Raw genomic sequence first — 26,818 nt, forward strand, 5'->3', positions numbered from 1 at the left:
ATAGAGGAGGGAAAAGAAAGTGAAACCAAAGGGATCAACAATCTCTTCAAGGAAGTAATAGCAGAAAATTTTCCAAACATAGAGCAAGAGGTCGATACGCAGGTCCAGGAAACGTATAGAACTCCCTTTAGACAGGATCAGAGAAGAGGATCCCCACGCCACATAATTGTCAAAATGACCAATGTGGAAGCCAAGCAGAGAATCTTAAAGGCAACAAAAACAAAGGGCCAAGTGACATTCAGAGGCAAGCCAATTAGAATCACTCCAGACTTCCCAAACCAAGTCATGAGAGCCAGAAGGGCTTGGAGTAACATATTCCAAACTCTGAAAGAAAACAACTTCCAGCCAAAAATTTCCTACCCAGCAAAACTTTCTATCAAATTAGATGGAGAAATAAGAAGCTTCCATGACAAACAGAAACTGAAGGAATTTATGTCTTCAAAACCAGCACTAGAGAAAATACTCAAAGAGATTAACTACAAAGAAGAAATAGGTAACACACACCAGAACCAGAGAAACAAGAGTTTCCATCCAACAGACAACTAAGATTGGTTATCTGTGGAGATTCATTACTTATGTTAGTCTTTTACCTGTCTCTAAATGGTATTGTTTGCCTTTATTGTTGTTAATTTTTAGGATTTCTATTTGGAATATTAATATACCTTCAGATATAGCATTTGGAAATATTTTATCCCATTCTATTAGTAACTTTTAACTCTGTTTACACTCTTTGGATATACAATATTTTTTTTTATTTTTTAGGGAGTTTGTATACTCTTGTGTTCCCTGTGCCATTGAAATCATATCCAAGAAGTCACTGCCAATTTCAATGTTGTGAGGTTTTATGACCCAGAATTTCTTCTAAAATTTATAGTCTTAAGATTTATATTTAGGTCTTTTATCTATTTTGAGTTAATATTTGTATATGGGATTAGGTAAGGGTCCAATTATATTCTTTTCCATGTAAATATTATTTTTCAACAATATTTAGTTAAAAGATTATTATTTCCCCCACCAAATGTTCGTGGAAACCTTGTCAAAAATAACTTGACAATATAGGGAAGAATTTAGCTCGAGGCTTTTATTTAACTCCAATGGTCTATATATCTGCCTTTAGAACAGTACTACACTGTTTCAATTATTGTAGCTTTATATGGTTTGAAATCAGAAAATATATATCTTCTAGTTTTGTTCTTTTTCAAGATTGTTTTGGGTATCTAGAGTCCATATTCTATATTAGGATAGATATTTTTTTCTGAAAAATAAATATATAAATATATGATAGTTTCACCTAAAAAATAGAAAAAAAATATTCTCTGGTAAGAAAGAAAGCAAAAAGAAATATTGAAATGTTTTCATGTAATTTTAATTTTTCAACATTATTTAGTTAAAAGATTATTATTTCCTCCACCAAATGTTTGTGGAAACCTTGTCAAATATAACTTGACAATATATGGAAGAATTTAGCTCTAGGCTTTTATTTAGCTACAATTGTTTATATATCTGCCTTTAGAACAGTACTACACTGTTTCAATTATTGTAGCTTTATATGGTTTGAAATCAGAAAATATACATCTCCTAACTTTGTTCTTTTTCGAGATTGTTTTGGGTATCTAGAATCCATATTCCATATTAGGATAGATTTTTTTCTGAAAAATAAATATATAAATATATGATAGTTTCACCTAAAAAAAAAACTAAAAAATATTCTCTGGTAAGAAAGAAAGCAAAAGGAAATTGAAATGTTATCTTTATGTTATCAAAAGCTTGGTATCAGACAAATGAAACTGTTATGTGAGATTATCATTTTTAATTTTGGATAAATTGCTATAATACTAGATGTCAACCACTAAGCCAAGCATGGGAAGGAGGAATGGGGAGGGAATGGGGTGGGGATCGGGTGGGGGTTGACTGGCGATGTGTGCATGTATGTCTACAAAAGTTTGTATCCCACACTATGATGTATGAATACAGTGCACCAATAAAAAAAAAAAGAAAAAAAAATAGTGAGTCTCTCATCAACCTAGCAAGACCCTGTTTTAAGATAAAAAAATTAAATAGGTCTGAAGGTGTAGCTAAGAGGTAGAATGACCCTGGGTTCAATCCTCAGGGTCACATAAATAAAATAATATATGAAATGAAACATACTAGTACATAAAAGAAATGTGACAAAGTACTCATAGAGACTATAACATATGGATTCCAATACTTAGTATATGTTTCTATGACTTAGATATGTATATTCTCAAAATAAGTAGGTGTTTTAGAAGGGTGTGGTGGTGCATACTTGTAATCCCAGCATTCGGGAGGCTGAGAACACAGGATCCTGGTTCACGGACAGCCTCAACAACTTAGTGAGGCCCTCTGCATTAGTGAAATCTTGTTTCAAAATAAAGAATAAAAAATAGGGCAGAGGGTGTAGCTCAGAGGTTAAATGCCCCTAGGTTCCATCCCCAGATCCTCCCACACACAAAAAAGTAGGTGTTTTAAGGGGATGAAAAGACAAAGGAGGAGAGACAAGAATTAATAAAATGTGGCCAAACATCTAAATTTAAATGAGCTGTGCATGTTATTTAATATTCATGGCCACCATATATGGGAGGAATACTCCCTTCTCTTTAAATGCAAGGAATCTTGGGAGGCTGAGGCAGGAGGATTGAAAGTTTGAGGACAGCCTCAGCACTGTAGAGAGATTCTAAGTAACTTAGTAATATCCTGTTTCAAAATAAATAAAATAGGGCTGGGAATATAGCTCAGAGGTATAATGACCCTGGGTAATAAATATACAGCATTCATACATATCTAAATAAATAAAAGCCATGAATCCAAAGCTCAGCAACACCAAGGATCAAACAATGTTAAGGGAGTGGGGATTTGAGGCAAGTCATTATCATTTGCGCCACCTTGCTAGGCAGGAAACATAGTAGAAAAACGCAGGTGTCAACAATTTTTTCAGTGGACTACACCAACCTACACGGGTGACTTTTATTGAACATTAATAAGAAAATATTGATCAGCTGAAGTAACTTTTAGGCCACTTGAAGACAATATTTATCATCAAAATGGCACTTTCAAAAGTAGCTTTGAAGAAGATTAAAAAGTAATACTGCATAACACACACTGGCACAGCAAACAACCTGCTAGCGTCCCCTCTGCCCCTAAATGCAATTCTTCTGCTTCACTGTATACTGAGCTGGGTCCATAGCAATCTCTGCTTGGGTCCAGAAGGTGCCTGGGGTCAGAGTGTTTCATTCCAATGACCTAAGGATATTCATTTAAAATATGGTGTAGCACACAGGCCTCAGGTATGCAAAAACCCTCTGACCAAGCAGAATATTCCATGTGCTCAGGGGTGACCTCTGCCAAGCCAGCCAGGACCATCTCTAAAGATAAAGCCTTTTTTGGAATGTGCAGGGTTTAGGCAATGAACAGCTACTAAATTAAGCTTTTTCTGCCCATACAGATTTCCCCCTCTTATACTTTGAAGCCCTTTAGCATATTTTCAATTGACCTAGTCTCTGAAGCACAACTGACATGCATTTCTAGCCCTATATTTTTCTTTATTTTGAAACAGGGTCTCACTGAGTTGCAAAGGGCCTAATTAAGTAGCTGAGGCTGGCCACGAACTGCGATCTTCCTGTCTCAGCCTCCCAAATGCTGGGATTACAAGCGTGCGCCACACGCCCGGCCAACTGACATGCATTTCTAAATTGTTAGTTTGTAGAATGAATTTGAGTACACCAACTTACATTTAGAGCCTTGACATTCCCACAAACAAAATTCATATAAGTGACCAAAACTAATACTAGTCTAATTTAAAACTTAAAAAAAAATTTTATTGGTGCAATGTAGTCATACATCTTAATAGAGTACAAGATGGTAGAGGCATACATGCACATGTCACTCATTTAGCCCTTCCCCAATTCCCTCTCCATTCCCTTCCCCTGCCCTCCTTCTCATGTTTGGCTTAGGGATTGACTATGATGTTTGTGAATGTACATCATGTACATTAGAGAATTTCCCTCTTCTCCCTCCTATATGCTCAGTTAGGCCACCTTATTTTCTCATCTATCGATTCTCCTTCTTTGTTTAAAGTTCCTCCTATGACCCATTTCCTCCCTAGCTTCCACATATTAGGGAGAGCATCCAATTTCTTACTTTGACTGACTAATCTCACTTAGTATAATGTTCTCCAGTTCCATTCATTTCCCTGTAAATGACATGATTTTGTTCTTCTTTATGGCTGAGTAAAATCCCATTGTGTACATATCCCATAGTTTTGTAATCCATTCATCTGTTGGTGGACATCTTGACTGGTTCCATAGTTTGGCAATGGTGAATGTGCACCTATGAACATACATACACATGCATTAGTTTGGTAGTTTGGTTTCCATTCTTTTGGGTAGATACACAGAAGTAGTATAGCTGGGTCATATAGTAGGTTCATTTCCATTTTTCTGAGGATCCTTCATACTGGTTTCCAAAGAGGTTACACTAATTTGTTCATATTTTCTCATTGCTTGCTTGATGGAAATTCTTGTTTCTCTAGTTCTGACCTATATTAAATATTTCTTTTTTTGCAGGTAATCTCTTTAAGTATTTTCTCTAGTGCTGGTTTGAAGATATAAATTCTTCCAGCTTTTATTTGTCATGGAAGATTTCTATTTTCCCATTTAATTTAAGAGATAGTTTGGCTGGGTAGGAAATTTGGGGCTACAAATTGTTTTCTTTTAGAGTTTGGAATATGTTACTCCAGGCCCTTCTAGCTTTCATGACTTGGTTTGGGAAGTCTGGAGTGATTCTAATTGGTTTGCCTCTGAATGTCACTTGGTCTTTTGCTTTTGTTGCCTTTAAGAGTCTTTCCTTGGCTTCTATATTGGTCAGGTTTACTAATATGTGGTGTGGTGAACCTTTTCTCTGATCTTATCTAAAGGAGGCTCTTTAAGTTTCCTGTATCTGTGTATAAACCTCTTTTACTCTTTTTGAAAATTTTTCTGATATTGCTTCTTTGAATAGATTGTTGATCCCTTTGGTTTCAGCTTCTAATCCCTCTTCTATATCTATTATTCTTAGGTTAGCTCTTTTAAAATGGGCCCAAATTTCTTCGACATTCAATACATGTTGTTGAATTGTTTTTTCTAAATTATATACTATGTGTTCATTTTCGAAGTGATCATCTTCTAAGAGCAAGATTCTATTTTCCACGTGGTGTAATCTATTGTTTATAGTTTGTATTGATGCCTTTACTGCAATGATTGCATCCTTTATTTCTTTCAGGCTCCCTCGAAATTCTTTTTGAAAATCTTGTATCATTTCTACTGCTAAATTTCTGATTTCTGTCTTTCTGGTGATCTCTGCAATTTTGTCTTGTCAGGTTTTGTTATTGTGTGATTGTGGAAGCTCATTACTTCCTTGTTATTCCTCCTCATGATTTCAGAAACTTGTATCTGTTGCTGTTGATAAATTTATCTCAGCCTATAGGTGTCAGCTGGTATAGACAAGGGCAAATTGTGTTGTATTCAAAAGTAAAGGTTGAATGAGGAAGAAAGTGAGGTTGTAAATGCAAGAATAGGGTAAAGCCACTGATAGGGTCAAATAAAATGAGAGAATGAGTTTGGTAAAGTACTATATAATTGAATGAATATGTAGTAGGATTCTATTTACCAATGTAGAGTGCTTAGTATAGTGATATGAAATGGATTTAATATAAGACCAAGAAGAAAAATGAAAAGAAGAAAAAAAGAAAAGTGATAAAGAGAAGAGAGTAGGTATGAACAAGGAAAGAAGTTTGTGAAAGGGATGGGGAAGAGAGAAAACAAAGAAGCATATACACAGACACACAAAGAACAAAAACAAACAAAAATAAACAACAAAAAAAACTGCAGCCCTATAAATATATGAATAATTAGTAGACTTGGCCCCTGCAGTCTTTCTCTGTGCATTTTTTGAGTGCCACTGGCACCTTTCCTGATAGAGGCCTGGTTACCCGAGTCTCTCTCAGTCTATGCAGATGGTTGTTATCAATGGGGCTGGATCTAGTGTTAAGTGTAGGTCTCCCTCTATGCTTTCCACTGATATTGAGCCTGGGTCTCTGCTATGTCTAACAGCAGACTCCATCTGCACTTTCCCCAAGTTGAATCGCAAAGTCTTAGACCCAGCGAATTTATTGCAGCTGCATGAGTACCTGCAGGCTCTGCTTTGGGCATTCTTCCACAGGGACAGCAAGTTCACTTACAGTGTTGTTGAGTGCCATGGTGGATTTCTGGAGGGCACAGTGAGGTTGGCCACTACTACTGTAAGTTGTAGCTGGTGTTTGTACAGGAGAAACTGATGGCTTACAGTTCCAATGAGGTGCAGCTGCTTACTTCATTTCAAGTCATTGGCTTTTTCCTGTGGGTCTCTGGCAGTCAAGCATAGTGAGGCAAGATGATGCCGCTGTGACGCCTGCATGCCATAGCCATTGAAGACAGGTAGGGTCTTTTTCTGCCCCCTGCTCTGTCTTTTAGCTTTTTTCTTCTGCTTTTCGCTTGTGCTCTTTTTAAATGTATGCTGTTTTCTTTCTTTTGTCAGAATGTTGTATTCACAATAATAGAGACCAAGTGTCAGCAGGACTAATATGTGCTGCTTCCCTCAGTCGCCATCTTTCCAGAAGTCTCCTGAAGCTTTTTAAATGTGCTAAAATACACATAAAATAAAGCATAGCATTTTAACCATGTTTAGGCATAATAGTTAAGTAGTGAAGTATTTTTATACTATTATGCTATCAATTTCCAGAACTAATTCCATTTTGAAAAACTGAAATTCTACATGCATTAAATGACTGCACTTCCCCCATTCTCTGGCTCTTGAAAACCACAACTCGACTTTCTTTTCAATGGTTTTGAAACTCTTGATAACTTACATTAGTAGAATCTCAAAGTATTTGTCAATTAGTGACTGGCTTATTTCACTTAGTGTAATGTCCTCAGGATTCCTCCATCTTATAGTGGGTGTCAGAATATCCTGAATAATATTTGCTTTTATATATACCACATTTCGTATATCCTCTGGGTATTGGGATTAATGCTAAGAACATGAGGATATGAATATTTTTTTCTATACCCTTCTTTAATTTCTTTTTAGATGTATAAACAGAAGTAGAATTTATTGATTATATGATCATTTTATTTCTAAATTTTGGAGAAGCTACTATACAGTTTTTTACACTCACTGCTATGCAGAAGAATCGAAACCTGCTTCAAAACAGGACTAGTATAACATCACTTCAACAGAGGATACATATACATCTTTTAGAACCTTAGAGTCCCCAGTGATAAATATTACACAGCTATGCAGTAAATTTTCAGCATTGAGAAGGATTTAGTCTTTAGCAAAGAAAAGGTTAAAAATAACCTATATCATGCCAGGACCAATCCAGGTCATCATGGGGCATCATAATATTTTGTTTTCTACTGAATGCTTTTTCCTTTTGGGTAAAGAGCTCTCAAGACATTTCATGATGCAAAAATGTCTACCATGTGCTTTGAAATACTAAACACATATACTGGGGTTTAATACTTGTGATGGCTGGATGTCTGGCGCGACCAATAGAATTGAACAAGAAATTATCTAAAGAAAGCATGTGCCATGGATAGCCATTTACTTAAGGCGAGATACACAGTGCTGAGCACAGTCAGGTTTACTAACCATGACACACAGTCCCAGCCCTAGAGATCCACAGCACTGCCTTCTGTGCAGTGTGAGAGGAGGTCTCACGCAGGTGCTGGTCCTCAGGTTCATCCTGTGCAGCCTGAACCTGTGTGCTCAGAATGACCCATTACTTCTAAACCAGACAAACCACTATTTCTTCTTTATGCAAGGTTCAGTTAAGAACACAGAAAAAAAAAGGAGGAGAGAGGAGAGAGAAGAGAAGAGAGAAGAGAGAAGAGAGGAGGGAGGGAGAGAGGGAGGGAGGGAGGGAGGAGAGAGAGAGAGAGAGAGAGAGAGAGAGAGAGAGAGAGAGAGAGAGAGAGAGAGAGAGAGAGAGAATATGAATGAGAATATGGGGGGAAATTCCCATCCCAGAACCAGAAACCAGAGTGAGCTTTTTTATTGCGGGTCTGGGGATGGAACCCAGAGGTGTTTGACCTCTGAGCTACAACCCCTGCACTATTTTTTATTCTTTATTTTAAAACAGGGTCTAAATAAGTTGCAGAGAGCCTCACTAAGTAGCTGAGGCTGTTACCAGATAAACTGTGATCCTCTGGTCTCAGCCTCCTGAATGCTGGGATTACAAACCTGCACCACCACGCCCAGCTCAGTGTGAGCTTTTCTATGCTCTGATGGTTATCTGTAGGGTGGGACAACAAGCTCAACAGCAGGAACAGAGAGGACAGTGGGAAGGGAAGAGGGGTTGACCCACCCAAGTGGAGCAAGTTACCTCCCCAGAGGTTGGCAAAGAGCCCACCACACTAGAATCTCTCCAAATGCCAAAGTAGCTTTGTACTAGGTCAAAAAATCCATGACAACAGCAGCAACAACAACAGATGGCAGCCAAATAAAATGAATTTAATGGCTAAAAGGTTTTGCCATTTTGTTCAGAAAATTGAATGAAAGGTTACCAATATCTCCAGAAACAAGATGAAATAATTGAAAACCTTTTTGTGTAATCTATTTCCCTGTCAGCCCCTCTTTGAAAGCACCATGTGAGGATTTCCCACCTCTCTTTGGCAAAGGTGAGAAGATGGTTCCCGTTCTTTTCCTTTTCCTATAATGGATAGTATAACCATTTTGACTTCCTCAATTATTGAATTCAATTCTGAATAAATATTCCAAGGGAGCAACTGCCCTTCAGACCAGCTTCAAACCTGCTCAGAAATCTGTTTTTAATTTTCAGATGAAATAAAGTTCTTTGGGCTATGTTTTCCCCCAAGTTATTTGTTTTATTCAGCTCAAACCTAGAGTTATCCTTGACTCCGTCTAATGTTCACATGCAATATCTGACTAATAAATCTTACTGGCGTTAAAAAAAATTTATCCAGAATCCAGTCAGTTGTCACTATCTTCACTGCTGGTATATTGGTCCGAGTCCCCAGTCTCCTGCCTGCAGGACGTCAGTGACCTCCAACTTCTCCTTCTCCTGACTTTGCATCTTTTCACCTTTCTCAACAGAACAGATTCTTTATCTTCTTTTCTGTTCTCTTCTCGAGGTAGCCCCATAAAGCATGGGTTATTTTATTTATTTATTATTTTGATGGTACTGGGGATAGAACGCTTCTACTTCCTGGCTACACTCCCAGACCTATTTTATATTTTTGTTTGGAAACAGGGTCTCTTAAGCCAGTGAGGCTGGCTTTAAACCTGCATGATCCTCCTGTCTCCACCTCCCAAGCGTGGGGATTACAAGCATGCACCACCACGCCTGGCTTAAGCATGGGTTATTTTTTAATTTGTTCACTGCTACCTTATTCAGTACCTAGAACACTGCTTTAGCTTATTATCACTATTAAAAAAAATTGTTGATGAGAGCTAGATGTAGTGACACACATCCTAGTACTTGGGATATTGAGATAGGAGGATTGCAAGTTCAAGGTCAACCTCAGCAACTTAGTGAGACTCACAGTAAGTCATATGGCCAATGGGGAATGGGAGCATGAATTGGCTCCCCAAGTTTAACTGGGTCCAATGTATATATTGCACAGTAAATTTTTTCCCAGAAAAAAATTGATTCAATGTAAAAATTAAATGTTATTTATTTATTTATTATTTATTTATTTTTGATGGTACTGGAGATGGAATCCAGGGGCATTCTACATCCAGCTATTCTCCTAGACCTATTTTATTCTTTTATTTGGAAGTAGGGTCTCACTATGTTATAGGTGGCATCACTAAATTGCTGAGGCTGGCTTCAACCCTGCAGTTCTCCTGTCTCAGCTTCCCAAGTACTGGGATTACAAGTATGCTCCACCATGCCTACTTTAAATGTGATTTAATGTTAGTCTAATATTATAAAAGTTGTCAGAATCACCCAAAAAATTAAAAGGGCTAGGGATATTGCTCAGAGGTAAGATAATCCTGGGTTCAACTTCCACTACCCAAAACTTGATATTTGCTGATGAATGTATAAATAAATAAATATATTTTAAATGTATAAATAAATGAATGTATAAATAAATAAATATATAAATATATTTATAAAGAAGCAACTTCAATAAATAGCATTTTTATTAATCTGCATAAACATATCCTTTAATAAATGCTATTCATTTTGAAGTGATTTCCTTTCTAAATTTATAGCTTTGTATTTGGAAATAACTAATTTATCAGTAGTTAGAGATTAACAAATTAATATAAATTTATTTTCTGAGATTTATTAAAACATAATTGACAAAAATTTGTATTCATTTTTAGTGCACAATGTAAGGCTTTGATATATGCATGCATTGTGAAATGACTAAGTCTAGCTAATTAGCATATTTATAACCTCATATATTTAATACAGCTTTAAAAAAAAACAACTAAAGGATGATTCCTGTGGTGAACTATTACATTTGCCTTTTCCTCATCTTTGTGCATTAGTTTACTAATAGTTCCACCAGAGTGTGTACAAGGAAACAGCTGAAAGTAAAATTCAATTCAGGAAGAGTGTCTGTGTTATTTTTCTGCAGTGTTGGTGAAAAGATAACTAAGAGGATGAAAACAACCACCAAAGTAAATTTTTTGTTTGTGAAGATGTCATTCAAATTCATAATCACCATGGATTTAAAAAACATGAAAAATCCAGAATGTCCCTTTTAAGGTATATGCATGTACCTTCATATTAGAACAAACACACTGTCAATGGCTCTCTTATCAGTTGAATTGCAAACCTCTCTCCCCAAATATGCATTGAAATATTAACCCCAAGTACTACAGAATGTGAACTGACTTGGAGATAAAGTCTTTAGAAAGGTAATCAAGTTAAAATGAGCTAATTTTCATGGTTCCCCATCCAATATGACTAGTGTATTTATTTATTTATTTATTTATTTATTTATTTATTTATTTATTTATTTATTTTCAGTACTGGGGTTCCTGGAAGCCCTTCTACCTCCGGGCTACACTCCCAGACCTATTTTTATATTTTTATTTGGAAACAGGGTCTCTTAAGACAGCGCGGCTGGCTTCAAACCTGCGTGATCCTCCTGTCTCCGCCTCCCAAGCGCAGGGATTACAAGCGTGCGCCACCACGCCCCGCTAGTGTCTTTATTTAAAGAGTAGATCTGGATGTAGACACAGACATTCAAAGGAGCAGAGATTGGAGTGGTGCCAGCCAAGGGCTGAAGCCCCCTTGAGAAGGTAGGTCAAGGCAAGAAAGGGTTCTTCCCAGAGTCTGAGAGGGAATCTGTTCTTCTATCCTCCAAAACTGTGAAGTAACAAACCTCTCATTTTTCTTTTTTGGTGGTACTGAGTTTCCTGGAAACCCTTCTACCTCTGGGCTACACTCCCAGACCTATTTTATATTTTTAAAATTTGGAAACAGGGTCTCTTAAGCCAGCGAGGCTGGCTTCGAACCAGCGCGATCCTCCTGTCTCTTCCCACCAAACGCAGGGATTACAAGCATGTGCCACTATTCCGGGCCAAACCTCTCATTTTAAGGCGCCAATAGATGATACTTTGTTTTGGTATTCCTGGAAATTACTGGAAACCCTGAATAATTTTTTTTTCAGTTTTTCTAAAAAGTAAGAAAATACTCATATCATGCCCAAGGTCATCCCAAAGGCAGTATGTGAAATATTCAGTGTCTATCCTTGAAAGCTCCATAAATATAAGGCTGGCAGATGGATAAAAGTTTGTTCATTGCATATTGAAAAGAAAGACAATTTATAGAGACACTAAAAAATGGCTATTTGGAGATGTATTTTCCCCAAAGGCTTAGTGCCAAGCCATTTATTTCATAGCTAGATGTCACGAAGATTGAATCAAGGAGGTTTGAATGCAAATATTTGTCCATTCCATTTGACAAAATGAGAGAAATGTAAATAAAATTTACATTTACATGAAGAAAATGTAAATTTGCAAGCATTTGATAGAAGATAGTCAATGTGGATATTAACATTATTTATCTTACGTTTCTATAGTCTAAAAAAATCTAACTTTTTATAAAGTTTGTTGGAAAAGACATTTAAATTGTTCCCCATGGGTAACCAACATGGTGCTATGCCATTATAATAGCTTATGGATCTTGCATAAAATTCCAGAATCTTCTAAGATAAGTAAATTTTAGAGTATGAAAGAACATTTAACTACCAAGCCTAATACATTTATCCTAATACAATTTCTTTGTTTAAGATACAAAGGAATTAAGTTAAGTCTAAGACATCTGGGGCCATAAGTTGGGGGCCCATTCAATTCAAGAGATTTTCATCTGTTTTCTTTCTGGCTGCTCCAAACGTAGTCACCTCTACACTCATCTTTCCTCTGGTCTTAAGAGAGAGATTTTTCTCCTTTGATACAAACATAGACATTCCACCCCCACCCATGCACCAGATTTCCTCTTCTTCCACCCTGTCTTCTTCCTCAGGAACCTGATACCTTCAAAACAACCCTCTTCTTTCCTCTTCAGTTTCTCCCTTTCTACTTGTTCTTGATCATTACCATCTACACAGACTCCCAAGGCAATCCTCTTGCCATATAATAAGTAAGTCTTCTGTCTTCTAAATTGTGTGGCCAGTTGTCTTGGATAACAGCACTGAGAATACTGACTGAGACAAGTTGTTCAGGAACAATGGCAAGAGCCCAACAAACAGCATCCCAGCAGTTTTCAAATCTACTTTAAGAATGAGTACTGACAAGATAGGGCTGAATCAGGAGCCTAACTTGAAAAACTATTATTCAAAATCACTGTTGGGCCAATTAAGAAAAGATACTTCCTACAGAACCAAATAGAACAATACAGATCTCTTCTTGAAGTACATATATAATATGTATATATTATGTAGTTTCATATCCAATATGGAACAACATCCTTAAAAGGGATAAACAAGTACATGAAGCAGCTACAATGCAATAATTTGAGTTAATGTTATATATATATTGAAAATTTATGATTTTTAATGTTTTTAATGTTTTATGAAGCTTATTTATTAAATGTTCATTCTTTTTTTGTCAGACCAAATTTTTAAAGAGATGCATCACATTTTAAAATGTTTTCTTTCATATATTCTATAATAGTTATATCATCCATTGTCAGCACACAGAATATTGCTGTTCATATTATTTGGTTGAAACCAACCATTCATCCAACAAGAAACATCTTTGTTCAAAACCATGTGTATTGAAGATGATATTTTCTTTTTTTAAAAATTTTTTTATTAATTTATTTTTTAAATTGGTGCATTGTGGTTATATATCAATCACATTGGAGTACAAGACTTGAGAGGATATACAAGCACACATCATCCAATTAGCCCTCCTCCAGCCCCCATCCCATTACCTCCCCCTCCCTCCATCCCATGCTTCTTTGGTGATTTACTTTGATACATTTGTTTATGTACCTCCTGCGTTTTAAAGAGGCTCCGTCCTCCAGTATTACATACCCTCTGATTGGTCACATTAGTTGCTTCACTATAGGGCCCTTTCTATAGCTCAACCTCTTTCTGTTGCCCTTTTTCTCCTAGTTATTGCTGATTAAGAGAAGCGTCTGATTTATATTTTCTGCGATATTTCTCTGTGCATGCTGCGTTGCAAGTACCGATCCCACTCTTGATGGTCCCAGTAGTGGCCTGGCTACTCAGTGGACTGATCCAGACTTTGCTGGCTCAAGCAGCGGCCTTGCCTCATGGGAGGCCCCAGTTCTGGTCTCGCTGGCCCCTGCACCGGTCTAACCCCTAAGCTGGCTTTGGTCCCGGCCTTGGAGGCCGCAGGAGTGAACTTGGCTCACGCCAGGCTCCGATGCTGGCCATTGGCCCCTGCACCGGTCTAACCCCTTGGCAGGATTCCAATCCCGGCCTCGGAGGCCCCAGCACCGGCCTAGCTTCACGGCAGGCTCCAATGCGGGCCTCGTTGGCCCCATCACCGGCCTAACCCCTCGGCAGGTTCTGGTCCCGGGTTAGGAGGCCCCAGCACTGGCCATGCCTCACGGCAGGCTGCGATGCCGGACTCACTGGCTCCAGCACCAGCCTAACCCCTCGGCAGGCTCTTATCCTGGCCTCGTAGGCCCCAGTATCGGCCTTGCCTCACGGCAGGCTCCAATGCTGGCCTCATTGGCCCCAGCACCGACCTAACCCCTCAGCAGGCTCTTATCCTGGCCTCGGAGGCCCCAGTACCGGCCTTGCCTCACGGCAGGCTCCGATGCCGGCCTCGCTGGCCCCAGCACCGGCCTAACCCCTCGGCAGTCTCTTATCCTGGCCTCGGAGGCCCCCGTACTGGCCTTGCTTCACCGCAGGCTCCGATGCCGGACTCGCTGGCCCCAGTACTGGCCTAACCCCTCGGCAGGCTCTTATCCCGGCCTCGGAGGCCCCAGCACCGGCCTTGCCTTACGGCAGGCTCCGATGCCGGCCTTGCTGGCCCCAGCACCGGCCTAACCCCTCAGCAGGCTCTTATCCTGGCCTCGGAGGCCCCAGTACCGGCCTTGCCTCAAGGAAGGCTCCTATGCTGGCCTCGCTGGCCCCAACACCGGCCTAACCCCTCAGCAGGCTCCGATCCCGGCCTTGGAGGCCCCAGCACTGGTCATGCCTCATGGCAGACTCCAATGCTGGCCTCGCTGGCCCCAGAATCGGAATCACCCCTCTGCAGGCTCCAATCCTGGCCTCGGAGGCCCCAGTACCGGCCTTGCCTCAAGGCAGGCTCCAATCCCGGCCTCAGAGGCCCCAGCACCGGCCTTGCCTCATGGCAGGCTCCGATGCCGGCCTCGCTGGCCCCAGCACCGGCCTAACCCTTCGGCTGGCTCTTATCCTGGCCTCGGAGGCCCCAGTATCGGCCTTGCCTCACAGCAGGCTCCAATGCCAGCCTCGCTGGCCCCAGCACCGGCCTAACCCCTCGGCAGGCTCTTATCCTGACCTCGGAGGCCCCAGTACCAGCCTTGCCTCATGGCAGGCTCTGATGCCGGCCTCGCTAGCCCCAGCACCTGCCTAACCCCTCAGCAGGCTCCGGTCCCATCCTCGGAGGCCCCAGCACTGGCCTTGCCTCACGGCAGGCTTCGATGCTGGCCTTGCTGACCCCAGCACTGGCCTAACCCCTCGGCAGGCTATTATCCTGGCCTCGGAGGCCCCAGTACCGGCCTTGCCTCACGGCAGTCTCCGATGCCGGCCTCGCTGGCCCCAGCACCGGCCTAACCCCTCAGCAGGTTCCGGACCTGATCTTGGAGGCCCCAGCACAAGCCTTGCCTCATGGCAGGCTCCAATGCTGGCCTCGCTGGCCCCAGCATCGGTCTAACCCCTCGGTAGGTTCCAATCACGGCCACAGAGGCCTCAGTAGTGGCCTTGCCTCACAGCAAGCTCTGATGTCGGCCACTGGCCCCGGCGCCCGCTTAACCCCTCAGCAGGTTCCGATCACTGTCTCTGTGGTTATTATTTCGAAGGTTCCAGGTGTAATGTATCAGATCTCTGCCTCCCCTGAGTATTGGCCACTGGCATTGCCACTGCCTCCACCGTTTCAAATCCTTCCCAGGCTCTTTTTCCACTCTGAATGTTGTCCAGTGTTCCTAAGCATGCGTGATGGTAGCATTCGACATTTGGTGTAATTTCTCCAAAAAAATAAAGTTGGTAAGATCCGGTTTCTGCTTCTCCTGAATACAAGTCTCCACCACCATCACGGAGAACTCTTTCAACACCACATTTCTCCTTGGTCTCCGCTAAATTCTCTCCTTACAGGTGATGTCTGAGATTTTTAACAATATAGAGAAATAGCAGTCCTCTTTCACGGCGAATTTTTCCATAAGCTCCAGTGCATTTAGATAAGTTTTGTCTGCATCTCCAGTGTCCTGGCATCCATAATGGCTTTCTTACCTCCTCTCCGATATTTTTCTTTATCTTTTTCTGTTCTGGGCCCGGTTTCTCCAGGGGTCTGGCGTGCTACTCGCAGTTCGTCCTGGGGCCCAGAGTCCCGCAACCCAGGCCCCATCCGGCGTGTTCTGCGTGCGACCCCCGCCCAGAACCCAGCGTCTTACTGGGCCCGGTTTCTCCAGGGGTCTGGCGTGCTATGCGCAGTTCGGCCCAGGGCCTGGGTCCCTGGGCCCCAGTTGGTGTGCCCCGCGCGCAACCCCCGCCCAGAACCCAGCATCTTACTGGGCCTGGTTTCTCCAGGGGTCTGGCGTGCTAAGCGCAGTTCGGCCTGGGGCCTAGAGTCCCGAGACCCGAGTCCCATCTGGCGTGCCCCACGCGCAACCTCCGCCCAGAACCCGTGACCTCCGCCCAGAACCTAATGTTTTGTATAATTACAACAACATAAAGATCTCAAATTTAAAACAAAGCAAACATAGAAAATAAACAGATAGTTATAGTCTTTAATTTGAATAATCTACATCTGTTCACTAAACATGGTTTAAGAACACAATATAGAGAGAAAATCCTTAGGTTTTCCCCATACTTTTAATAGTATATTTGGTTTAAGAAAGCAATTTTTAAAGAACATATTGTACTCTTATATTTATCCTATCTCTTTATAGCTATTGTCATAATATTTATAAATAGTTGCTAAGATAGAATGTCAGTAAATGAGTTGTTCATTTTATCTAATTATAAGTACTGTTTATTCATTTAGAATTGATAAGAACAGTCAAGAGCAAAGCAAAAGTTTACTTAGCCATAAAGAACGAAATCATGCAGGAAAATGGACAGAACTAGAGGATATTGTGTTGAGGTCAGTCTGTCTCAGAACGTCAAGGGCTGTAGCATGTTTTATTCTCATATGTTGAAACTAGAGAGAAGATTAAAAAAACAAGAGGAATTTTAGATAAATGAGGAGAGAGAGCAACTTTTCTAAACTGAGTGAAGAAGATACAGAAATTTTAAACCAATCAATAGCAATCAAAGAGACTGAAGTGGCAATAAATAGCCTACAATCAAAGAAAAGCCCAGGACCAGATGGTTTCCCAAGTGAATTTTATAAAACCTTTACAGAAGACCTAATCCCGATAATCCTCAATCTATTTCATGAAATAGAAAAAAGGAGACACTCCCGAATGCATTCTAAAAAACCAACATCACATCAATACCAAAACCAAACAAAGACAGCTCAAGGAAGGAAAACTACAGGCCTATATCTTTCATGAACTTGGATGCAAAAATGCTACACAAAATACTATCAACACACATTGAAAACCACATCCAGAAAATCATATACCATGACGAGGTAGGGTTCATCGCAGGGATGCAAGGATGGTTCATCATATGAATATCAATCCATGTAATTCATCACATAAACAGAACCAAAAAAATCATATGATTATTTCAATAGATGCTGTAAGAGCATTTGACAAAATTCAACATCCATTTATGCTAAAAGCACTGCAAAGAATTGGAATAGAACAACATATTTCAACACCATAAAGGCAATCTACAATAGGCCACAGCCAACATCATATTAAATGAGGAAAAATTTTGAGAATTTCTCCTAATAACAGGAATAAGACAAGAATGTCCATTATCACCAATTCTTTTCAATATAGTACTTGAGATTCTAGCTACAACAATAAGGCAAGAGAAGGAAATCAACGGAATACAAATAGGAAAAGAAGAACTCAAACATTCACTATGTGCAGATGATATGATACTAAGAAGACCCAACAAACTCAACCAAAAGGCTTATAGAACTCATAAACTAATTCAATAAAGTGGCTGTATATAAAATCAACCTTAAAAAATTGGAAGCTTTTCTGTATACCAACCATAAATCCACTAAAAAAAAAATACAGAAAACACTTCCACTCAGGATATCCCACAAAAAATACTTAGGAATAAATTTAACCAAGGAGGTAAAAGACTTCTACAAAGAAGATTATGAAACATTGAAAAAAGAAATTGAAGAAGATTTTAGAAGATGGAAAGATCTTCTTGTATATGTAGAATAAATATCATCAAAATGGTCATACTTCCAAAAGTGATCTACAGATCCAATCCAATTCCCATTAAATTACCAAGGTCATTCTTCACAGACATAGAGAAATCAGTCCTTAATTTCATTTGAACAACACAAAAACCAGAATAGCCAAAGTAGTTCTCAGCAACAAAAACCATGCAGGAGGAATCATAATACCTGACTTTAAAGTATACTACAAAGCCATAGTAATAAAAACAGCATGGTACTGGCACAAAAACAAATACATAGATCAATGAAGCAGAATAGAAGACTCAGAAATGAATCCACTCACTTACATTCAATTGATTTTTGACAGAGGGGCCAAAACATACACTGGAAAAAAAAGAAAGCCTGTTCAATAAATGGTATTGGCAAAACTGGTTAAGTACATGCAGAAAAATGGAAATAATTCCCACTTTCTTACCCCACACAAGAGTCAATTCAGGATGGATCAAAGACTTGGAAATTTGGCCAGAGACCTTGAGACTCCTTGAAGAGGGCATCAGTCCAACACTGCCACACATAGGCACAGGTAAAAATTTTCTCAAGAAGACCCCAAAGGCACAAGACACTAAAAGGTGAATCAATATGTGGGAGCGAATTAAACTGAAGAGCTGTACAGCAAAGGAAACTATCAAGAACCTCAACAGAGAGTCAGCAGAATAGGAGATTATTGCCAACTACTCCTCCAATAGAGGACTAATATCTAGAATATACAGAGAACTTAATAAACTCAGTACTAAGAAAACAACCCAATAAAAAATGGGCAAGTGAACTAAATAGACACTTCCAAAAATGGCCAATAAATGCATTATCATTATCAAATAAATATCAAATAAATTATGAGATAAAATATCAAATAAATATTATTATCAGTCAGAGAGATGCAAACCAAAACTACCCCAAGATTTCACCTAACTCCAACTAGAATGGCAATCATTCAAAGCACAAACAACAACAAATGCTGGTGAGGATGTGGAGAACTGGGAACTCTAATAAATTGTTGGTTGGATTGCAAACTATTGCAACCACTTTGAAAAACAGTGTGGAGGATCCTCAGAAGAATTGGAATGAACATACCATATGATCCAGCAATACTACTTCTGTGTATTTACCCAAAAGAATGGAAACCAAACCACCAAACTAATGCATGTGTATCTATGTTCATAGCTGCACAATTCACCATAGCCAAACTATGAAAACAGCCAAGATGTCCATCAACAGATGAATAGATCACAAAACTATGGTATATGTACACATGGAATTTTACTCAGCCATAAAGAAAAATACAATTATATCATTTACAGGGAAATGGATGGAACAGGAGGACATTATGCTAAGTGAGATTAGTCAGTCTCAAAATAATAAGAAACTGGGTGTTTTCCCTAATATGCATAAGCTAGGAGGAAAATGGGTCATAGGAGGAACTCTAGGTGAAGAAGAAGATACCATAGATGAGCAAATTAGGAGACCTAACTGAGGGGATAGGAGGGGAGAAGAGGGAAATTTTCTTTTTTCTTTTTTTTTTTTTGGTGGTACTGGGGTTTCTGGAAGCCCTTGTACCTCCGGGCTACACTCCCAGACCTATTTTTTACATTTTCATTTTGGAAACAGGGTCTCCTAAGCCAGCGTGCACGGCTGGCTTCGAACCTGCGCGATCCTCCTGTCTCTGCCTCCCAAGCGCGGGGATTACAAGCGTGCGCCACCACGCCTGGCGAGGGAAATTTTCTAATGCACATGATGTACTTAAACATCTCAATATCAATTACTAAGCCAAACATGAGAAGGAAGGAGGGGGAGGGCATGGGGTATGAATTGGGTAAGGGCTAATTGGGTGATATATGCATGTATGCCTTCACCATTTTGTACCCCATTAAGCTGTATAGCTATAATGCACCAATAAAAAATTAAAAGAATAAAATAAAATAAATATAGAATAGACACAAAGTAAGCAGATATTTAGTTGAAGAATAAGAAGAACTGCCATGTTTTGTTTGCTCTTGAACTATTAAAAAAATAGGGTTTGGGGATATATTAGTAAGCTGCCTGTTACTGTAACAAATAATTGGGGCCATTAACTTATACGGAAAAACCTACTTTGGCTCACAGTTTCAGAGGCTTTAGTCCATGGTCACTCTCCCTATTTCTTTTGGGTCTGTGGCAGCACATCATGGGTGTGGGGCATGACATGGTGGAGTAAAACTGCCGACCCGATGGCCAAGACAAGAAAGAGAAGAGAAAGGGTCTGAGGCTGTACAATTCCCTTTGAGGGCACATACCCTTCACTGGGTCCTACCTGTTAAAGTTCCACCACCTCCTAATAGTCCCTAGCTGGACTTTGCAGGATTTTGCAGGACATTCTGGATCTAAACTATAGCAGGGAAGTTTATGATTACAAATATTCATGGGGCTATGCATTACATACTGAAGGCACTTCTCTCCAATATAAGGGTCTATTAGATGAATTCAGACCATTGTCCTGTTGTCTAGATTTATGTCTACAAATGTCATGCTTCTTGGTTTGCTTGTTTTTCTATCAGCCGCATAAGCAATTGATTTTATGTGCTTAAACTGTATTTTGCTAGTTTTTATGTTAAAAACGTGGTAATGTGCAGACACATTACTGTGCACCGAACACAAGCAGATAATCTCAGAATGGTTTCAGTCTTGCCAGTGTCCTGCCACCAAGGTGACTTCTCATCAAAGCACCTGGAGGACAGCACAGACACTTTTATAATCTTCTCAGGTAAAACTCTTTGCTTTGCAAGGAGCAGTTATTGCTTCTTTCTGTTCCAAATGAAAATAGCCATCTGAGCAAAACTGCAGGATAAATTCTCCATTTGACACAGTATAAAAGCAATAACTAGGTGACATATTTTATCAAGATTCATGGAACTGACATGAATAACTACTTGAGACCAGCTAACAGTTCATTTCTTTCTAGAGGCAAAATTAGTAAATATCATGCTTAGGGACAGTTAAGCCAACCGATGGGTTTGCCAATACCATTGATCAGTAATGGTGAGGATTGTGATGGTTGCAATCCTTTATGCTGAACACTGAAAGATTTATTGGCTCAACTACATACATTTATAATGCTGGATTGTTTCCTTTACCTTGGCCAGATGAGAGTTGATCCATTTTGTGAAAGTACGTTTTTGTACAATCTCTTGCTCATCTAGAAGAAAAAAAACCGGGTTAGATAACATAACATAAAGTTATACCAAGAAAAAAAAATCATAGTTATACAGCTCTAGAACTAATCACAACATCTTATCTTCTAACTCATTTGACCAAGTATGTCTTAAGGGGTCAATACAATTCCGAATGTATAATCATTTGGATTAGTCCTTTAGAAACTATTAACAAATTCCTTTAAAACTTTTAATATGTTAGCTCTACGCCCGGCTTCATATTACATTTTAACTGTTTACAATTGTTATGCGACCATTATTATATATAATATGTCTGTTAACTTGCTAAATTCTTATAACAAACATGAATAAGTGCCACAGCAATTTCATGCAGATCTTGAGAAAGCTCGATCAGGGGATCCGCAATGGCGTAGATCCCCCATGAAGTATGTCTGGCGTCCCTTTCTTTCATAAAATTATTTTAAGATTATTTGGATTAATATGTATAAGTGGAATTTTATGTATAAACATTATAACTAAAGCTGATGGGCAGCGGCTTGTGAGAGACTCAGACAGCAAAGCCCAAGGATAAAGTTATTGGGCCAAATATTAAGTTCAAACTGACCTTAGTTTGAGCCACTGTATCAGATTAGGTTTGAGTCAGCCTTGTGAAGTGAGACAAAGCATACTATGATTAATTAAATGTCTGACACCCGCCCTGATGTATGTAATTAATAACATTTCCTGTCCTTAAAGATCCTGCTTGCATGACTATGCACTTGATTTTCTGCCAAAAAATAAAGTATAAAAACTGTAACAAATCCTGAATAAAACGGAGAAGATTGAATCTGACTCGTCTGGAGTCTTCTCTCATCAGCCTCGGTTTCCCCCTCACCTTCCCATGAACCCCGACTCTGCTAGGGCTGGACCCCGGCAAATAAGAAATATTAGAATTAATATTTTGTAGACAAGAAAGGCAAGGCACAAAGCAGAATTTTTAGAAAATTCAGGTAGTAGAGCCATATTTTAGACTCCAGAAGTATGTCCCCAGAACATTATATTGTTACTCTAAAGTAACATAAAACTTAGCATAAGCATCTTACCAAACAATTGTACAAAATGATAATTCATGATTAAATCTGAGTTTGATTTGGAATCTTAAAGTTCTATAAATATAGTATATTATAGCTAAATGATCTTAGCTAACCAAACTAAACTAGATGAAATTCAGGGCTATATAATATATAAAATGCAATTTTAAATGTAAAATAACCTGTGGATACAATTAGAGTGTAAGTTTTTATACTTAATTTGAGATTAAATGCTCTTTTATAAGCCAAGATACCATTGTTTTAAAATGTTAAATTAGTATAAGTTAGTTTTGAAGTGTCAGAAATTTAAGAACATCTGTATACTGATAACATATTACTTCTTTTTATTTGTGGTACTATGGATGGAAACCATGGGCATTATACCTCTGAGCTATACCCCCCAGCACTATTTTTTAGTCTTTTTATTTTTGAAACAGGGTCTCACTGAGTTGTGAAGGGCCTCGCTATGTATTACCATGATCGTCCAGTCTCAGCCTCCCAAATATTAGGATTACAAACGTGCGCCACCACGCCCGGGTAAAATATTACTTCTTGATTTTAAATTGTTATATGTTCACTGCTACCACTTTTAATTAAACGGCACTGGATCCTAACAGTTTCATCTGATGGTAAATCTTTGAGATTATATTTAAACTTTAGCTAAAAGACCTTCTTTTGGAAAACTCAAATTATCTTTGTGGTAGTACTGTGTATATCTAAATGCCAAATTTTCTACATGCTTCCTTTTATATTATACCTGTAAAAATAATACAGGTTTTTCTGGATCCTAAAGATATACTTTTAACATTTATTAGATTTAGTCAGCTGAACTCTAAGTAAATATTTTCTAATTTTACTTTACTATTCTCCTAAAAGAAAAAATTCTAAACATTTATCCTGTTGGTAAATTTTCACTTTTTATGTAAAACCTGAATAATTCACTTCCATATATTTGGTAATTAAATCTGATACCAATAGCATAAATTCTTTAAATTTCTCAAGTGATACAACTATGCCATGAATGTCTATTCACCTACATTAAAAATGTAATCAAGCCGGGCGTGGTGGCACACACTTGTAATCCCCGCGCTTGGGAGGCAGAGACAGGAGGATAGCACAGGTTGGAAGACAGCTGCGTTCACTGGCTTAGGAGACCCTGTTTCCAAATAAAAATGTAAAAATAGGTCTGGGAGTGTAGCCTGGAGGTAGAAGGGCTTCCAGGAACCCTAGTACCACCAAAAAAAAAAAAAAAAAATGTAATCAACAGTAGCATTTGTCTATAATGCTACTGACAAAAAAACTGTACTTAAACCTGGGGCATAAGCATATGAGGGTCTCCTTATGTATGTCATTGTAGTTAAATATTTAATTATATTTAAATATATTATTGAAATATTTCTAATAGGCAATGGTCTTATTAATAATTGTCCTGTCTTTGGCATTTCAGTACCACATGAGGTAGCCTTAGCAGGGGCAGGAAAGAGATTTGAAAGTATGCTCCCAAATGCTACAAGTGATGAGTTCTTTGCTTTTCCTTTCCTTTCTTTTTCTTTTTTTTTTTTTCTATTCTTTTGATTCTATTTCTTTTTATGGTACCAGGGATTGAATTCAGGGGCATTCTACCTCCAAGCTACATCCCCAGTCCAATTCTTCAAGTTTTTTATCTGGAAAAAAAGTCTTGCTAGTTGCTGAGAGCCTCATCTGGTCGGTGAGGCTGGCTTTGAACCTGCAATCCTCTTGTCTCTGCCTCCCAAGTACAGGGATTACAGGTATACACGACTACACTGGGCTGATGAGTCCATCTCTTTGGCAATGTCAACAAGGGTGGGATACATAGGGGGCTAGGAGAAATAGAATCTAAATGTAGTGGAGACAGGCTGAAGGCTGCTTCCTGGATTTCTGTCTGAGAGGAAAGATTATCAAGATCCAGGTAGAATGATGCAGGAGAGGAGAGGCTTGAGGGGCCAGACTGTGAATTGGGTGCTCCACAGATAGGGAGTTGTAATACACTTTTGTTCAAGGCCAGTTTCTAGTGGAGATATTACTGGGTAGAGGTGATTCAAATTTCCCTTTTTTCCTCTAACTTGAATCATGATTTGTATCTAAAGGAAGCAATATAAATCTAAAGACAGCAAATCTGTTACGGAACTCTCTGGGTCCTTCTTCTGTGAACCTTCTGTCACTGGACCAGTTTCCTACAAACCTCTAGATCTGGAGACGTCTGAGGCTTTCTGAATGCATGGCCCTGGGTAATGTTATAGAAATGTCCACCAAGTGCAAGGTGATATTCCTCTGTCGATACGAGTGAACAAGGAAGGGAACTAGCTCAGATGTTCAATGTCTGCCTCTCTTGGCCCAGTTTTCGATATTCTCTCAGTGTTTTGGTATTTAAGGACTTGATCAGACACATGTGAAATGCACACATGAGGCCCCGTGATGACACTGGACCTAGCTGGTCACAGTAAGCAGCTGTCTTCCTGATGAGTCACGCTAGCAGTGACTTTCTGACATCATCACTGCAGGTTACCCTGGTGACTTACACATGACGTGGAATCAGAGAGTTCAAAATAAGAGGGAGCAAAAGAAGAAATGCTAATGGCTAATACATATACAAAAAAATGTTCAACATCATTATCAATCAGGGAAATGCAAATCAAAACAATACTGAGATTCCACCTAACTCCAGTTAAAATGGTGATCATTAAGAACACAAGCAATAATGAATGCTGGTGAGGATCTGGGGAAATAGGAACTCATACACTGGTACCAGGGATTGAACTCAGGGGCACTGTACCATCCATACACTGTGGATGGGACTGTAATTAGTACAATCATTATGGAGATCACGATGGAGGTTCTTCAAAAGACTAGGAATGGAACCAACATTAGACCCAGCCATACCACTCCTTGGTATCTTTCCAAAAGAATTAAAGCCTGAATACTATAGTGAGACCTGTATATACAAGCTTATAGCAGCATAATTCACAATAATCAAATTATGGAACCAACAACCTGGGTGTCTATCAACAGTTGAATGGGTAAAGGAAATATGATACACACACACACACACACACACACACACACACACTGGAATCTTACTCTGTAATAAGGAACAAAATTATGTTTGCTTGCTAGAAATGGATAGAACTAGAGCATATTATGCTAAGGGAGGTCACCCAGTCTCAGAAAGTCAGGGATTGTTATGTTTTCTCTCATATGTGGACTCTAAAGAGAAATAGGAAACAAAAGGGACGTCAGGGAAATGAGGAGTATGACCAGCAGAACGGGTGAGGGAGGCGGGGAAAGGAGAACGGATGAAGGAAACAGTCCGGGTACTTCTGTGTCCACGTATGAAGGCATCACTAGAATCTCAGTAACAGATACACAGGGAGGGGGAGAGTGTGGTGGCTAAAGATGAATGCAGCGAGTGCGGAGGGCATGTATGTTTGTATCACTTTGACCTCACTATATCGCATAACTAGAGTGCACCAGTAAGAGTGTATAAAAGAATATAAACCAAAGAATTTCTAATCCGTTTCCAAAATTTTGCTTCCTTAGAAGTTATTATTGTGAAGGATTCATTATTAACATTTTAATAATTAGAATCAAAGTTTTTAATTAAAAATAAGGAAGTAGACAAACTAGTGCATCTGTACAATGGAATATCATGTAATAAGTAGAAAGAATAAAGTAGCCATATGTATTAACCAAGAGCAATAATTATAATATACAAAAAGTCTTACGGATCTAAATTACCTGAAAAAGTAAATTTCAATTTAAACAAATTACACATTTAAACTCACATTGCTCCTGACTATATCTAATCAAGTTTTCATCATTTTTGGTGCAGATGCATTCACCTCTATAAAAAATTGAAGCTGGGTGTGTTGATGTATGCTTGTAATCCCAGCATTTGGGAGGCTGAGAACAGAGGATTGAGGTTTGCAGACAGCCTCAGCTACTTAGTGAGGCCCTCTGCAATTTAGTGAGACTCTGTTTCAAATTAAAAAGAATAAAAAAGTATGGCAAGAGGTGTAGCTCAGAGGTCAAATGCCCCTAGGTTCTATCCCAGACCTTCAAAAAAAAATTGAGAATAAAGTTTAAAATAGAAATATGGAGACTGAATTCTTTATCATAACCAGATAATATGATTACAAAGGAACAAATAAAAACCAAAAGCATAATAATATAGTGGTTATTAATTAACAGCCACTATTAATGACCTAAGATCTGAATTTTATTTTCTCAATTGTAGATCTATGATTACTAAAATCATCATTAACTTTGTTATACATGGGTAGGGTCTAAGGTACAGTGAGTAGTTCAACCTAATAAAATAATTTTCAAGTGCTTTGACTCAGTGTAAAGTTTTTTTTTTCAGTATTGGGGATGGAATCCAGGGGCATACTACCTCCAAGCTCTACCCCCAGACCTATTTTTTATTCTTTATTTTGAAACAGACTTTCACTGAGTTGCAAAGGGCCTTACTATGGAGCTGAGGCTGTCTCTGAACTGTGATCCTCCTGTCTCAGCCTCCAGAATGCTGGTTTACAAACA

At 39.0% G+C, this 26,818-nt stretch overlaps 1 protein-coding gene across 3 annotated transcripts in view; it reads right to left on the bottom strand.

Annotated features, from left to right (window-relative positions):
- The window catches only part of SYNE1 (spectrin repeat containing nuclear envelope protein 1), a gene marked incomplete at both ends in the record, with an annotated part of 486,197 nt that overhangs the window by 393,764 nt on the left and 65,615 nt on the right, over positions 1–26,818 (bottom strand). For all 3 annotated transcript variants that reach the window (XM_080699888.1, XM_080699887.1, XM_080699889.1), the window contains one exon: positions 21,153–21,214. In XM_080699888.1, coding sequence (XP_080556014.1) covers positions 21,153–21,214 — 62 coding nt within the window. The remainder of the gene's footprint in view (positions 1–21,152; positions 21,215–26,818) is intronic.

Source organism: Muscardinus avellanarius (assembly GCF_963383645.1).
Source record: "Muscardinus avellanarius genome assembly, chromosome: 8".
NCBI classification, from domain to species: Eukaryota; Metazoa; Chordata; class Mammalia; order Rodentia; family Gliridae; genus Muscardinus; species Muscardinus avellanarius.